Below are 17,620 nucleotides of genomic sequence, written 5' to 3' on the forward strand. Positions count from 1 at the left end.
CAACTGTACATAGATAAGCCCAAAGTGGTTCTTTCCAAATTTTGTGAAAAAGAATTGAGAACAAAATCCTCAATTCACTCAGATAAGAATGTTTAGAGTATGTCTTCTAATAGCAGAACAACAAATTATGATGATGTCAAGCTTTCTTAGCCATTATAGTAATGCTTTCAACTTAATATTTATAGAATTGTGGAGAGATTTTTCCCGAACTGCAAAAAACAATATCTGAGAAGTTTTCAGAGACAATTATTTGGACTTCATTCTGTGAAGAATTTCATAAGATATCGTTTAAAAGTTTTCTTTAGCATAGCAAATGCATTCTAGAAAAATTCTAGAAATACTCATGGATGCTAGTTCAATACAAAGTTCTGGGAAATTGCTAGAAAGAGATATGAATTCCCAGGTTATGTACATAAAATTCACATGTAATAAATGTTTTTGGAGTCAGAACCTAGTACTGCAGTTCATCACATGAATTGCCTTTAGAGCTGAACTTTTAAGACAATAAATTTCAAATAAAAATAAAGCATTCAGGCTCCCCTGGTGGTGCAGTGGTTGAGAGTCTGCCTGCCGATGCAGAGGACACGGGTTCGTGCCCCAGTCCGGGAAGATCCCACATGCGGTGGAGTGGCTGGGCCCGTGAGCCATGGCCGCTGAGCCTGCGTGTCCGGAGCCTGTGCTCCACAGCCGGAGAGGCCACAACAGTGAGAGGCCCGCGTACCGCATAAATAAATAAATAAATAAATAAATAAAGCATTCATATCCATATGACTTTTTAAAAGACTTAATGGCATTCAGAGCAAATGAAATGATCTGATTCTGTAGAGAAGACTTGAGAGCAAGCATTTTCCATTGTACTCCCAATTTAAATGGATTTTTCCTTTCAAAAATTCTATTGACCATAATTATGAAAATGACTGATAATTTAGATAATATTGTATCAGAATTTCAAAAACAAAACCTGAATGTCTACTTTAAAAGTGATCATCCCTCAAGGGAACACCTAATTAAGGTCACAGCCATTGGCCATAACATCCAACCAGAACCAGAACCAGACTATATGGTAAATTTATAAGAAAGTTTTCCAGTTTGAGTAGTCTCAGCAGGGTCACACAAAGATTAATAGAAACGACATTTTATGTAAGAAGCAGAAGATATAAGTATAGGAAATAAGAATGCAGAGAACTAAGAATACTAAGATTTAAAGAGAGAATAAGAAGTTGTCAAAGACTTATTAACACTCAGTTGCATTAATCCATAGAGAAGGAGAGATTACTTGAGAGTACATGGAATACTTCCTGTTTTGATATTTTCTTTTCCTCATAAAGGCAATCAAGAAAATAAAGGGAAAAAAATAGATTTTATGGCAAAAGCTTTCTGAAAAAATCACAATGCTCTTATTAATTATATTTTAATATTTCCTCTTCAAAAAACTTTAATAGATTTTTTAAAATAATTATTTTACTTAATATTAAATGTTGAAAGGGAATCTGAAGAAACAAAGTCAGACTGTCATCTTGGTTTGTTTTAATTTAGGGATGAGTAATTTCTATAGAGATTGTCTCCTGACTCCTGATTATAAAGATAAGTAAAATTTAATTTTTGAGACTGTTTACTAAAGGTGAACTATAATAATGACCTCAGTGTTTATCATACATACATCAGTAGCAATTTGACTTCAACTTTCTGAAGTTATCAGGGTAACTGATCTCAAAACCTTCTCATTATAACAGTTTCTAATCCAATTTTTATTTCATATTTAATACATCATTATTCTAATATTTAAGTTACAAGGCAGAATAAATACAGGGATGGAATTTCCTAAAGAATTAGGTAAACTTAAATTCACAACAGGGAATTAAGACACAATATGAGTTATGAGAAAGTTATGATAAGCCACAACAAACTTAGGGAATATCTCCTTTACCTTATTTCTTCTTGAGTTAACATTAAATTTCAGCTACTAGAAAGATTTTAACATTAAATTTCAGCTACTAGAAAGAATTTAAAGGCAATGAATGAACAGCAAGTAGATTTTCATAATAACACTGCCTGTTTCTCCTCAGTGTAGTATTGTTACCTTCTACCTAATATGACAGAACAAGAATATAATGAGACCTGACCCCATAACATCAATCCGGGAACTTCCCCAGTGATGACCGTTCAATGAGGCATTGAAACATGCCCCCTTTCAGTGCACTTCCCTTTAACCACTTAAAGCTTCTTAAAATATGAACTTTAACTTCCACAGTAGGCATAGAATGAACTTTATGTCACTAATTGTCCTATTCTGGGTCATATCTATAGCTGCTGTGAATGAATGAAAGTATCTGTGGATAGATCTGTGTTCTGAAGACAGGAATATCTGTCATAAATAGTCTATATATATATAGTTTGGTTAGACAATTCATCACAATTTTAAAAGTACAATCATTTAACTGTTAAGACATTTTATAACAAGAAAAAAAGATCCAAATAAAGAATGTTGTCAAACCTAAAGAAGCTTTTAAGTTGGACTAGAAATACCAGGGTGTAGAGTGCAGCAAGTTGAAAGATGTGTCCTGCCCAGATTTGCCAAACAAAATCTTGTTTTATGATTTTAGAATTAGTTCTTAAACAGATAGGACCACAAACTCTAGAGTGATTTATTCTTCCAGGTAGTTGAGCTTTTCTTTCCTGTGATAAGCAGTTTTCATATGACCAGAAGAATATGGAAAAAATGCAGATGTCTAATTATTGATATTTTGGTGTTTGTTGTGTCATATTTTGTTGAAAAGACAGAAATATTGTAACACTCCACATTCTTTCTGTTTCCTTTCCATGCAACCCAGCTGACCTTTTCTGAAGCCATAAGAAACAAAGCCAGATTATCCATCACTGGGAGTGTAGGTGAAAATGGCCGCGTCTTGACACCCGACTGCCCAAAGGCTGTACACACTGGAACTGCAATTAGACAAAGTTCAGGATTGGCTGTCATTGCATCAGACCTACCATAAAAACCAAAAAAATAATTGAGTGCCTTAATTAAACTGTGTTGGTGACTGATGGAAACGCAGCCCTGAGGGACATGCTAAGTGCAGGTCTTCGCAAACCAATCCTTTGGCTGAGAGCGGGAAGTACATCCTAAGGCGCTGAACATCAGCAGCAGCAACATGTGCATGAGCTCAGCTCGGAAACCCAAACTCAGATTTTATATCAGGAAAACTCAAAATTTAGAATTTTTTGGGGGGAGTGGGTGGGGGGAGCTGGGATGGGTGTATCAACAGCAACAGATTTCACTTGAGTGAACTTAAAAACTAATCAGACATGCGAGTTAGCACATTAAACTGTGAAGTTCTTGCTCAGAAAGGCCTCAGTCTTCACTCCAAGGGATAAAATAGTTACAGAAGTCAATGAATATGCTAACCTGTGTCTCCAGAACACCCATATATTCAATGGAAGACTATCCAGCCAAGAAAACAAAATCACTAAACTCTGATAAGAAAATAATAAACAAACATGTAAATCCTGTGAAAAAATTTAAAGGAAGTATTTACACTTACTTTGGAGAAAACAAATACTGAAACATGCTTGCTTTTTAACTGACGTAAATTCGGTAGAGGACAACACAATTCTTTTTTCTAACCATCTTAGGGAACAATACATTGCAATAATTGAAATAAATGCCACCACTGTAAGAAACTTTAGAGACTTTTTTAAAATAAAAGTTGTTGGTCATCTTCTTGTTTGCTGTAACCTTCACTCTGTCACATGAATCAGTGTCCACAGATTACATTTGTCTCACTACCAGGAACAAAAACAAAATGAAGACAACTTTAAAGTAAAATCATCAGTCCACAATGTAGACTCAGAAGAGACTACGGGTCACTCATATTATCTATATTATTTATAATCTTGTTCTGTGTACAATATTGTGGTTTTTGTACCCACCAAAAAGAATAAACAACAGACATTCTTAAAATATTTACAGAGCTTAAAGTTTTTTCTTATCATTATAAAAGTTATTTGAGAAATTGTAAGACTATAGGTGGGATTGTAGAAGTAAATTGTGGGCCATATTTAAAAATGTAGCAAGCCCTTATTATTTTTGCATAGTAAGCTACTCTTTTTAACAGATCTTTGCTTCATTAGCAGTTAAATTGTCAAAGATGGAGTATTTAAATTGGGGAATGAATCATTGTCATAACAGCAACATACCTGGTAATTATGTACTGAAATTTTACTTGGCTGTATTTTGCTGCATAAAATAATGTGTCTCTTGGGCTTCTCTCCCCATTCCCATTGTTCCATTTAAATAATTTGAAGGCACTAATAATATTTTGTGGTAGACAACGTATGAAGAATTAGTCTTTGTTGAAAATTATACATGTTTATTTACAAAAATCACCTTAGTTATGTAGGGATTAAATTAACTTGGTTCAAAAGGAGGTTTAGATCATTTGAAATAATAAGTACCATAACACAGATAAACATCACAATACTTAGAGATCTTGGCAGAAAGCACAAGATAGGATGATTTTGGAAGTCTGGCCTTGAAGGATGAGTTGAGTTTTCATAGGTGGAGTTTTTACAGGTGTTAAAAACCTTATAGGTGAGCAGTGACCCAAAGTTTGGCTTGTCAATGGATTGTTTAAGGAGTATATGAGCTGAAGAGAAATGGGTGTGATATCATGGAAGGTAAAATTGGAAAAGTTGAAAGACTGATCACCTTGCTTCAACTCTCAAGATTCTCGTCCCCCATTCAATTTCTGTGCTGCAGTAAGAGCAATCTTAAAAAGTGCAAATCTGATAGCTTACACACGCACACACACACACACACACACACACACACATAGAGTTCCCTCAGGAAAAATTGCAAGCTCTTGAGCAAAGCAAATGAATTGCTTTATAATCTGGCCCTTACTTATTTCTTCCATGAATTCTCTCCCCTCTACCCAACTTCTGCTGCCCATAAATGAACCTCAAAAGCAGGGACACTGCATTTTCTATTTCCTCAAACTATAACACTTCCCTATTTCCTCTTTACCTGATTCACTGGTACACATTCTTCAGTACTCAAATCATATTTTACCTGCCCCAGGAAGATTTCCATGACTATCTACCAGCCCCTGCCCATGAGACTGAGTTAGGTGTCCTTTTGATGTTTTGTCCCCATCACAGCACTTACCATACTGCATTGTAATTGCCTGTGTACTTGTCTGTTTAACTACTAGACTGTAAGCTCTTTGAGGGCAGGGACTGTCTATCTTGTTCACAGTTGTATCCCCAGCACCCAGCACAGTGCCTGGCATATTGTAGGTGCTTAATAAACATTTGTTGAATGAATGAATGAATTGAATTGAATTAATTTAATAGAAGCAAAAAAAGACAACATCTTTCATCATTAACAGTCTTTTCCTCATTAACAGTGTGTGTTAAGTATATAGTGAGTCAAAGTGAAGAGTGAAGGTTGGCTGATTTCATGGCATTGTCTACCTCATTGTCTACAGCACTAAAAAAATATATATGATCTGATTAATTTTCTGATCAGATAAGAAGGTATTCCATGTAATTGTATCTAGCTATGAAGTAATTTGTTTAGCTAGAGAAACTATCATAAGGTGATTAAGGTTTTAGCCATGCTTCTAAAAATAGCTTTCATTTAAGTCACAGAGTGGATTAGTGATATAAATTTAAGAAGTTATATTTCTTATAGTTTTATTTCTATATTAGTAATACTATTATATGTTTAAATTTCTGTGTTCCTTATAGAATAATTTTGCCAAAAACAAAATTTTAAATTTGACTTTAGTAAAAAGTGATATCTATCTAATCTGAGGAAATGCTATAAAGCTAGGAAATGTGATTTTAAAACATGTATGTCTAAGTTAAAAACATTTAAGCTAAAAACCTTAGTTCCATAAAGTAAAGAACTCAATTATCAAGCAAGCATGATCACCATCTAGGGCAGAATTTCCTGAACATTTTAGGAAAAGCCAATTTTGAAACTATATCAGCTAGTACATGATGACCACATATGAAAGATATAAAGAGCCCTCAGGAGAACCACTTTGCTACACTCAATTCAATAGCTACTAATTGAAAATGCCACACTGTTACTACACTTGTTTCAGGCTTGCTTCAGGTTGCTCCCTGGTCTCCCACTTATCAACTGTCAACTCATTCCATTTCCCTAAGGCATAGCACATAGTGGGTGTTCAATATATTTGTCAGTGCATAAACACAACTTTATATAGTCAGTATCAGTGAAAAAAATGGTCTAATAGCTTTCCCAGAAAATAGACTATCCCAATTTTCAAAATCAATAAAGTGTTAGTAAGAACTAAATGAAAAGTAACATCTAGGAGAGTTTCTGAAAAGACAAATTGAAATTGCACAGATTCATTTGCCTTATATTTATCAATATGATGCTGCATGAAAAGTGTGCTTTTTCATGCACATTCATAAACAGTTTTTAATTTCACATAGTCCAGCAGGCTAGAGTACTTAGCATTTGTAAAACCAAATGCAAATGTAATCAGTAGTATGTTTATATATTTTCTAAACAGCTAGTACCAGTAATATTTTCAAAAGAGAGCTGCTCTTTAAGAAAAGATTTTGATAAATTATGAAGAGCAAGAGATGAGATTTGGAAATTGTATCTCAAAAAACAAGAGAGAGATAAATTATTTTCCATGAAATAAGAATAACCCATTTATTTATCTTGCTTTAATTTCATTTTCTTTGGGTGAAGAAGTGGACTGAAGAATGAGGAAAAATAAAAGATTAGGGAAAAAAGAGACATTAAGGGAGCAGAAATTGGGTAAAAGGCCGATAGGATTGGGTGGCCAAAAGAGCTTACAGGAACAGGAATGTTTGGCATATGATTTTTCCATTGTAGGTATGCAATGTTTGATGTATTCCTTTTCCCATGACCTGCAGATTAAAATTTCCTACATGCCACAGACTGGTATTTGTGGTTGGATTAAAGGAGGGAGTCAAGGAGAAAATTCTAAATCCCATGTTTGGGTTGATGCCAGAAATAGCCCTAATAATATGTCTGCTTCCCACAAAAATGTGCAGAAATCTAGATTGAAACTTGTCCTTCCACATGGCAAAGAATGAAGGTTCATTTTACTTTTTTCTGGATTTGAAGAAGATGGCAGGTTAGGAAGACCTCCAGAATACATAAACTGTTTTTTAGCCACTTGTGCTGACTGCAAAGTGTCATGAACAACAAAATAAATCATAAAGCATAGATCATTATTTAATTATATAATAAGATCATTAAGTAAATAATCTGTTAAATTATAATGTCTAATTCATGGCTTGAATGAAGTTATTTATGAGATTTGTAATCCTGTAATCCCAAACACAACGAGAATCTGCTTAAGTAGAAGATTATTATAACTTCCCCCTCAGAGTTCATACACTTGGCGAACACTTCTAAAGTTCCTAAACATTTAGTAATGGCTGAAAACTGTGTCATTGGCAATCAGTATTTCAATATATGATTGAATGAGCTGATTGACTAAATGAATAAAGGAACTCATGAGTGAAAACCAACTAAAGACGTTCGTGATCATTGCCTGTATAGAAATTTCTGTCAGCTCCCTGAGCTAATTTTCTGCATAAATGTGAATGCTTTTAACATTTTCTAACAAAGAAGGTATCTGAAACAATTTAGGCCATATCTGTATACATCTAGAGAATGACCTTAGTCACTGAAAACTGGTGCAATTCCAAACTTCTAAAATGTGGGGGTTGATGAATTCTACCTGCCTGAGACTTTCTCAGAGCCATACTTTACAACAATATTTTGTTTATAACTCTAAACACAATCAAAGTCTATTAGCATCATGAATCTTCTAAGACCACCATCAGAGCAGGTCAGAGCTTCCAGATCTTTGGGCCTCAGACCTGTACAGGAAATTCTGATACTTTGACTTGAGTTTCACTTGAAACTTTCAACCCATTAGGCCTACCTCCATGTCATCTTTGGTCACAGCCACACTTCGAAATTATCCCAATAATCTCTCTCTCTCATCCCACATTCTCCTCCCAACATTCTTCTGCACTTCTCATCTTTCTCCCCATTCACCTTCTCACTGCTTCCCTCTCTCCCTGACTTTGCCACCATTCTTCCTAGTGTCTTCATTATAAAGTTAGGAAACTCCTGATAGCCTCAGTCTCTCCCCAGAGCACTGTCCAATCTCCTAACAATATCACTCCACATACAGTAGTGGAATTTAGAAGGAAAAGGAATGGCAATCCTTACAATTATACATCTTCTTCCATGCATTAAAAAACCTCTCCTCTTTGAAGTGTATGTCACGTAAGCACACTGTCAAAATGGACTGCCTACTTGTCCATTTTATCTGCTGACTTCTCTGTCATTGCCTCACATTCATCAAGGACTATGGCATTTGGCTTATTCATTCTTTCCAAGTTCTCTTATCGTATTGAACAACTTCAAGGTCAATGTAGGTGCTTCATGTAAGCCCTAGCCCTGCAGTTCTTTTACCCTATGTTATTTAAGTCACCCATACCAATAGACATGTAGCAGACCTTATGATTATTTACCTTCTTATCTTTCTCCAGATGATAACTCAATTCTCACCTTCCTTTCATACCCTAGTCACTAAAAAGAGTGGCCTTTTATCCCTTGTTTAATCCCTCTATTTGGCTCCATCACTTTACCAAAATGTCCATCCCAAGGTCACAAGTAAACATCCTATAGCTGTATTAACTAAAAATTTTTAATGTGGATCTAAACCAATTAATCTCTTTACTTTTCAGTTTTCCCCCTAATCTCCTGTTTATTCCTTCTCAGTCTATTTTATGTTCATTATTTCCTCCAACCAAACCTTACATGTTGATATACCCAGGGTTGTATCCTCTTCCCCTTTCTCTTCTCAGGACATAAACCACCTGGTTGATCTCACCATCATTAAGATGTCTACAATCATCTATACATTATTAGCTCAGAAATCTTTATCTTCCATTCTAGTCTCACATATCCGGTTTTCTAGTGGTTATCTCTTTTTGACTTAATTGCAACTTGTCAAACTTTCACTATACATTCCTACCTCCTTTTATATTCCCTCAGTGAGTGGCACTAACATTTACCTAATCTCCCAAATTAGAAACATGAGAATCATTCCAGAACCACTTTTCTTCATCATTCTCACATATAATTAATCAACATCTTAAATTTCTTTTTTTTTTGCGGTACGCAGGCCTCTCACTGTTGTGGCATTTCCCGTTGCGGAGCACAGGCTCCATACGCGCAGGCTAAGCGGCCATGGCTCACGTGCCCAGCCACTCCGCGGCATGTGGGATCTTCCCGGACCGGGGCACGAACCCATGTCCCCTGCATCGGCAGGCGGACTCTCAACCACTGCGCCACCAGCAAAGCCCCTTAAATTTCTTGTATGTCCTGAATATCTCCTTATTCTGTCCCATGCTCTTCATCCATACAATGACTGACTTAATCAAGGACTCAATCTCTCACTGTAAGTACTACAGTTGTATCCTAATAGGTTTCCTTGCTTCTTTTCTCACTTATATCCCCCTCTAGTCCATTTCTACATGGCTGCCAGAGAGATTTTTCTAAAACACAAATATGATCCTGTCACCTTCCTGATTAAAATAATTCAACATCCATTATATGAGGCCTATCAACATCTCTAGTATGTTCCCTCACCCACTTTTCATTCCATTAATGCCAAATTACTATCACAGCTCTAGTTTTCAGAATGCTTCATGTTCTTTCCCTTCTAAGTATTGCCAAATATTACCTCTACCTGAAATGTGTCTGTTTCAAAAATTATTCCTAACTATAACCAACAGAACTACTTTAGTCCAGTTAAGCAAAAAGTGAATTTATTAATGAATACTAGAGAATTCACAGAATCTCTGGAAAACACAGAGAGTCAGACATGAAGCCAAAGCAGCCAAGAACAATGCCTAAGTTATATCACTGATCTGCCCCTAACTATCAGTGGACACATATATCAGAGCAAGGACACTGAACAAGGGACACTGCTGTTAGGACTTCTGTTTCTACTGCCTCTGAAGGTGAGGTGCCTCCCAGCATACTCTGTCACCTTCTCAGGAAATGGGCTCCATGCATGGCCTCTTTCCAATCAAAACTGCAGGCATGAATTCTAACTGGTGGTTTTAGATGATAACTCAGTTCTCTCCTTCCTTTTGCACAAGGGAGACAGGGAAACCAAATACTGGCTTCCACTTTAGGGAAGCATACTGTGGAAAATATATGTAAGAAGATATTCAAAAGAAGCTGAGTGGGCACAAAGTGTGGCATATATCATCTGTCCCTTTGTGCCTAATTCCTACTCATCCAACAAGAAGCATTCTGGAAATCATATCTTTGGGTAGACATTCCTGATTCTCTCAGTTTGGAGATCCCTCTTTTTTGTTTCCCTAAGTACTGTGTGTGCCTCTATAACAGCATTTATACCACTGTTACATGGTTAGTTTTATAAACTTCTTCAGTTTATCTTTCTAGACTCTTTGGTTCCAGAGGCAACAATGAGTACCAGAATTAGCTTTAGAGTCAGACAGAACTAAGTATAAATCCTTTTTGGGGGCATTTACCCTCTAACCTCTGGAAAAAAGCCGGTTGTTTCATCTGTAAGATAGAAACAAGAATACCTAGCATTTGATGTTGCTGTGGAGAATGAATGTTCATAAATTGCTTATCACAGCATCTGGTAACAGGAGCTCAATAAAAAAAACTATATTTATTTTATCTCTATATCCTTCGACTTCTGCTTCTACCTAGGATAGAAAGCTGCAAAAATGTCACTTTCACCCTAACAAGAAAAAGCCAAATAATCAAAAAAATAAAATCATAACTTTTTTTGTGCAAGTCAGGGAACTTCTCATGGCATCCAAGTAAACTGAATTTGGAAAAAGGACAAATCCCTTCAGGGAGTGATGGGATACAGAAACAGTTTCACACACTTAGTACAGCAGAGAGGAGGTGACACTGTTCTTACCAACACAAGTGGGTAAGAAGAATTCAGCTTAAATGTCAAGACATTCTTAAAGGCCAAGTATTGGCTAGTAGGTCAGTTTGAAATAGCTGAGGACCCTGAACCACGAGAATTCAAACTTACTTGCGATCTCTTTCTCATGACCCTTCACTGAGTGCTCAGAAGAAAGATTGAGGCCAGGGTGGAAGACTCCTTTGGTGAAGCAGGTATGCATGAGGTGAATAGCACCTACTGCGGGACACTTAACATGTCCCGCATGACTTCCCAGACCCTTTTGTTCTACAAATCAAAAGTCTCAAGCTACTGGAGGAGGATTAGCAAATCCTTTTCTCTCCATCAAACAAAGAATTATTGCTTTTGGAGAAATAATTGAATAACTGAACTAACTGAAGCCCCCCTGAGGAGGCATAGGAAACTGTCATGGGCCCAAGATTCTACACCAACACTCTGCAGACATCTACTGCTACTGGCAAGAGGCAGGAATTTCTCACCCAAAATAGACTACAGCTTTGATTCTAAGAGATGGAAGGATAGGAATACTGAGAAAGTCTCACTCTCAATGCCAAAGTAATGCCTGCCTATGACTGATGCTAGACAAGCATAACAGAAAATCCTAGTTTGCTCCCATGACAAGCCTAGTACTGATTAACAAGCAACAGCTGTCTGCTACTGAGCAGAGGGATAAGAGTGTGGAGAGAGGTCTCTACAGTGGTAAAAGTGTGAAGGAATGGCTGAAAGCTTATGGGAGGAACAGGAACACTGAGAAAAACTCTCTTGCACCTCAGTCTCCACATTAAGCACAGGGTAACAGCAGCCCATAACTAGACGACTTCGAAACCTATGGTATACTGAAGGTAATGCTAACGACAACAAAATCCAGCACAACTCCTAATTAGATTTACTCAACACCCCCAAAACAAAGTCCTGACCAAAAAAAAAGAAGTGCCATTTACACATGTAAATATTACTTACTTCAGTCTCTCCTGTTCTTCTGCCTACAACTTCCAGTATTTAATCAAAAATTACAAGGCACACACACAAATAAAGCCCATCATCAAGAAATAAACTAATAAACAGAACATACCCAGCTGCTGGAACTATAACACAGGGTCTTTAAATAAATGCATTAGGCAAAATTCTAAGATGGCCCCTAATGAGGCAAGCTCTTGTATAATCACAAGTGCAGGTCTTTGAATATGATACATTATATGGGAAAATGGATTTTTTTCAGATGTCATTAAGGTCCCTAACCAGTTGATTTCATCAAAAGGGAGTTTATTATGGGTGGGCCTGACCTAATAAAGTGAGTTCTTAAAAGGAGGCCTAGAGGTAAAAAAAGAAGAGAGATGCACTGCTGCTGGCCTGAAAGAATGCCATTTGTGAATAGCCATGTGGCAAGGAAATGAAGGGGCTTAAAATACATGAAAATGTAAAATTAATAACAATAATGACAAAGGAAGGGAGGGCAAAATTGAAAGTACACTATGTGAAGTTTCTTACACTGCACATGAAATACTATAATAGTATTTGAATGTAGATTTGATAAATTGAAGGCATATATTGTAAATCCTAGGTGAAACACTATGAAAAAAATTTACTTTTTAAAAAAATGTATAACTAATAAGCCATTACTGGAGCTGAAATTGAATTATAAAATATAATACAACAGAAGGCAGGAAAGGAAAATAAAAAGGAACAAAGAACCAATCAACAAATAGAAAACAGCTAGCAAGATGATAAATTTAAATATGACCATGCTAATATTTATAGCCAATGTGAATGGTCTAAATATATCCATTAAAGATAGAGAGAGATTGAGGATCAGAGGAAAAAGCAATACTCAGCATTATACTATCTATACACAGCCATATACAAGAAAACCACTTAAAATATAACCATAACCACAAATATAATAATTGACACATTAAAAATGCTGATTCAAATTACTGAGTGAATGAATGGAATTTATAATTGCCAGAAAAATATAGCGTATGAAAAATAAAATGGTGAGTGAGTACAGAATCAGATCAACATCATGGACATGTACATATCTAAAAAAAGTTTGCCTAAAATTTAAGGTGGTTCACAAACACCCCTTGAAATCTATCTACATAAGCCCCTAGCTCTCCATGGATTTACAAGCTCAACAGTAATTTCAAAGTCTACTTCTTAGTTACAATAAATGAGATAAAGAACAAAGGCTCTCAATTCATTCATATAGTTTATTCTCTGTACTTGTGCTATGGATCAAAAATTCTAAAATTCTGTTATACAATAAATAGTAGAAAAATTATTTAAGCCTAATTTTTTATTTTTTAAGTTTTTTTAAAAATTGAGGTATAGTTAATGCACAATATTGCATAAGTTTCAAATGTACAACAAAGTGATTCACAATTTTTAAAAATTGTATTCCATAGTTCATATAAACTGTTGGCTATATTCCTGTGATATACAATATATCCTTCTGTTCTTTTTGATTACAGCCATTCTAACAGATATGAGGTGATATCTTATCATGGTTTTTATTTGCATTTCTCTGATGATTGATGATGTTGAGGATCTTTTCATGTGTCTTTTGGCCATCTGTGTGTCTTCTTTGGAAAAATGTCTACTCAGGTCTTCTACCCATCCTGTAATCAGGTTGTTTGGGTTTTTTTTTGATGTGGAGTTTAAAGCCTTTTATATATTTTGGATATTAACCTCTTATTGGTCATTTCATTTGCAAATATTTTCTCCCATTCAGTATGTCTTTTTGTTTTCTCAATGGTTTCCTTTGCTGTGCAACAGCTTTTAAGTTTCATTAGGTCCCATTTGTTTATTTTTGCTTTTATTTCGTTGCTTTAGGGGACAGATCCAAAAATAATATTGCTACAATTTATGTCAAAGACAGTTCTGCCTGTGATTTCTTCTAGGAATTTTATGTTTTCTGATCTTACATTTAGGTCATTAATCCATTTTCAGTTTATTTTTGTGTATGGTGCTAGAGAATGTTCTAATTTCATTATGTTACACGTAGCTGTCCAGTTTTCCCAGCACCACTTATTGAAGAGACTGTCTCTCCATTGTATATTCTTGCCTCCATTGTCATAGATTAATTGACCATAACTGTGTGGGTTTATTTCTGGGCTTTCTATCCTGTTCCATTGATCTTTGTGTCTTTCTTTGTGCCAGTACCATACTATCTTGATTACTGTAGCTTTGTAGTTTAATCTGAAGTTAGGAGCATGATTCCTTCATCTCTGTTGTTCTTTCTCAAGATTGTTTTGGCTATCTGGGGTCTTTTGTGTTTCCACACAAATTTCAAAATTATTTGTTCTAGTTCTGTGAAAAATGCCCTTGGTAACTTGATTGGGATTGCATTGAATCTGTAGATTGCGTTGGGTAGTATGGCTATTTTAACAATATTTATTCTTTCAACCCATGAACATATCTCCAATTTCTTCCATCAGTGTCTTATAGTTTTCAGAATACAGGTCTTCTACCTCCTGAGGCAAGTTTATTTCTAGGAATTTTCTTCTGTTTGATGTGATTGTAAATGGGATTGTTTCCTTAATTTCTCTTTCTGAGAGTTTGTTATTAGCATATAGAAATGCAACAGATTTCTGTATATTAATTTTGTGTCCTGCAACTTTACTGAATTCATTGATGAGCTCTAATAGTTTTCTGATGGTGTCTTCAGGATTTTCTATGTATAGAATCATGTCATCTGCAAAGAGTGACAGTTTTACATCTTTCTTTTTAATTTGTATATTTTTATATCTTTTTCTTGTCTGATTGCTATGGCTGAGACTCCCAAATCTATATTCAGTAAAAGTGTCAAGAGTGAGCATCTTTGTCTTGTTCCTGATCTTAGAGGAAATGCTTTCAGGTTTTCCCCATTGAGTATATTAGTTGTGAGCTTGTCATATATGACCTTTATTATGTTGAGGTATGTTCCCTCTATGCCCACTTTCTGGAGAGTTTTTATAAATGGATGTTGAATTTTGTCAAAAGCTTTTTCTGAATCTCTTGATATGATCATATGGTTTTTATTCTTCAATTTCTTAATGTGGTGTGTCACATTGATTTGCAGATATTAAGTCATTCTTGCATCTCTAGGTTAAATCTCCCTTAAGCATGGTGTATGATCCTTTAAATGTATTGTTGGATTCTGTTTGCTATATTTTGTTGAGGATTTTTGCATCTATGTTCATCAGTAAATTAGTCTGAAATTTTCTTTTTGTGTGTGTGATATCTTTGGTTTTGGTATCAAGGTGATGCTGGCCTCAGAATGAGTTGGGAAGCATTTTGAGGTAACAGTTTGAGAAGAATATGTGTTATCACTTCTCTAAATGTTTGGTAGAATTCACCTCTGAAGTTATCTGGTCCTGGACTTTTGTTCGTTAGGAGTGTTTTTTTTTTTTTTTTTTTTTTTTTTTTTTTTATTGCTGACTGAATTTCATTACTAGTAATTGGTCTTTGGAGTTTGTACATTTCTAGGAATTTTTCCATTTCTTCTAGCATTATTCATCTTATTGATATATAGTTGTTCATTGTAATCTCTTATGCTCTGTTGTATTTCTTTGGTATCTGCTGTAACTACACCTTTCTCATTTCTAATTTTATTGATTTGGGCCCTCTCTCTTTTTTCTTGATGAGTCTGGCTTAAGGTTTATCAATTTTGTTTATCTTTTCAAAGAACCAATTCTTAGTTTCATTGATCTTTTCTTTTTTTTTTTAGTCTCTATTTCATTTACTATTGCTCTGATCTTTTTTTTTTTTTTTTTTTTGTGGTACGCAGGCCTCTCACTGTTGTGGCCTCTCCCGTTGCAGAGCACAGGCTCCAGATGCGCAGGCTCAGCGGCCATGACTCACGGGTCTGGCATGTGGGATCCTCCCGAACCGGGGCACGAACCCGTGTCCCCTGAATCGGCAGGCAGACTCTCAACCACTGCGCCACCAGGGAAGCCCTCTGATCTTTATGATTCCTTTCCTTTTACCAACTTTGGGCCTTATTTTTTTCTAGTTCCTTTAGGTGTAAGGTTAAGTTGTTTATTTGAGTTTTTCTTGTTTCCTGGGGTAAGCTTATATCTCTATAAATTTCCCTCTTAGAACTGCTTTTGCTGCATCCCATGGATTTTGGATCATGTTTTTGTTTTCATTTATATCTAGTTTTTTAAAATTTCCTCTTTGATGTCTTCAGTGATCTGTTGGTTGTTTTGTAGAATATTATTTAGCTTCCAAGAGTTTTGTGGGGTTTTTTTGCAGTATTTTTCTTGTAGTTGATTTCTAGTTTGATATGATTTCAATTTTCTTAAATTTACCAAGGCTTGTTTTGTGATCTAGCATGTGATCTATACTGGAGAATGTTCCATATGCACTTGAGAAGAACATGTATTCTGCTCCTTTTGGATGGAATGTTCTATATGTATCTACTAAGTCCATTTGTCTAATGTGTCATTTAAAGCCAGTGTTTCCTTATTGATTTTCTCTCTGAATGATTCGTCCATTAATGTAAGTGGGGTGTTAAAGTCCCCTATAATTATTGTGTTACTGTCAATTTCTCACTTTATGTCCATTAATATTTGCTTTATGTATTGAAGTGCTCATATGTTCGGTCCATATATATTTACAATTGTTATATCTTCTTCTTGTATCGATCCCATGATCATTATGTAATGTTCTTCTTTGTCTCTTATAACAGTCTTATTTTAACATCTATTTTGTCTGAGACAAGTACTGCTACTCCAGCATTCTTTTGATTTCCATTTGCATGGAATATCCTTTTCCACTTCCTTACTTTCAGTCTGTGTGTGTCTTTAGATCTGAAGTGAGTCTCTTGTAGGCAACACAGATATGAGTCTTGTTTTTATATCCATTCAATCACTCTGTCTTTTGATTGTAGCATTAAGTCCATTTACATTTAAAGTAATTATTGATATGTATGTTCTTATTGCCATTTTTTAAATTGTTTTGGGGGTTTTATAGGTCCTTTTTGTTTCTTCTTGTATTATCTTCTCTTGTGATTTCATGACTATCTTTAGTGTTATGTCTGGATTCCTTTTTCTTTTCTGTGTAGTATCTATTATAGATTTTTGGTTTGTGGTTACCATGAGGTTATATATAACTATATATATAACTATATAACTATATAACTATATATATATATATGATTGTTTTAAGTTGCTTATCTCTTAATTTCAAAAGCATTTTTAACAACCCTCTCTTTGTACTCTTCTCCCCTAACATTTACTGTTTTTGATAGTGTGATTTACATCTAATTGTTTTGTATATCACTTAACTGCTTATTGTGAATACAGATGATTTTACTACTTTTAACCTTCCCACTAGATTTGTGCATGGATGTTTTCTTACCTTTACTGTATATTTGCTTTTACTGATGTGATTTTTCCTTTCATAATTTTCACGTTTCTAGTTGTGGTCTTTTCTTTTTCACTTAGACAAGTTCCTTTAACTTTTCTTGTAAAGTGGTTGTAGTGCTGAACTCTTTTAGCTTTTGCTTGTCTATAAAGCTTTTGATTTCTCCATGAAATCTGAAGGAGAGCCTTGCTGGGTAGAGTATTCTTGATTATACGTTTTTCCCTTTCATCACTTTAAATATTTCATGCCATTCTCTTCAG

General features: G+C 35.2%; 1 protein-coding gene across 1 annotated transcript in view; it reads left to right on the plus strand.

The window, feature by feature from the left end:
- The window catches only part of GRIA4 (glutamate ionotropic receptor AMPA type subunit 4), a 509,744-nt gene extending 506,572 nt beyond the window's left edge, over window positions 1-3,172 (plus strand). Inside the window, exon 17 of the mRNA XM_060157932.1 lies at window positions 2,832-3,172. Coding sequence (XP_060013915.1) covers window positions 2,832-2,996 — 165 coding nt within the window. The 3' untranslated portion in view covers window positions 2,997-3,172. The remainder of the gene's footprint in view (window positions 1-2,831) is intronic.
- Window positions 3,173-17,620: the final 14,448 nt, after the last annotated feature.

The sequence above is a fragment of the Lagenorhynchus albirostris genome, chromosome 9 (assembly GCF_949774975.1).
Source record: "Lagenorhynchus albirostris chromosome 9, mLagAlb1.1, whole genome shotgun sequence".
NCBI lineage: Eukaryota > Metazoa > Chordata > Mammalia > Artiodactyla > Delphinidae > Lagenorhynchus > Lagenorhynchus albirostris.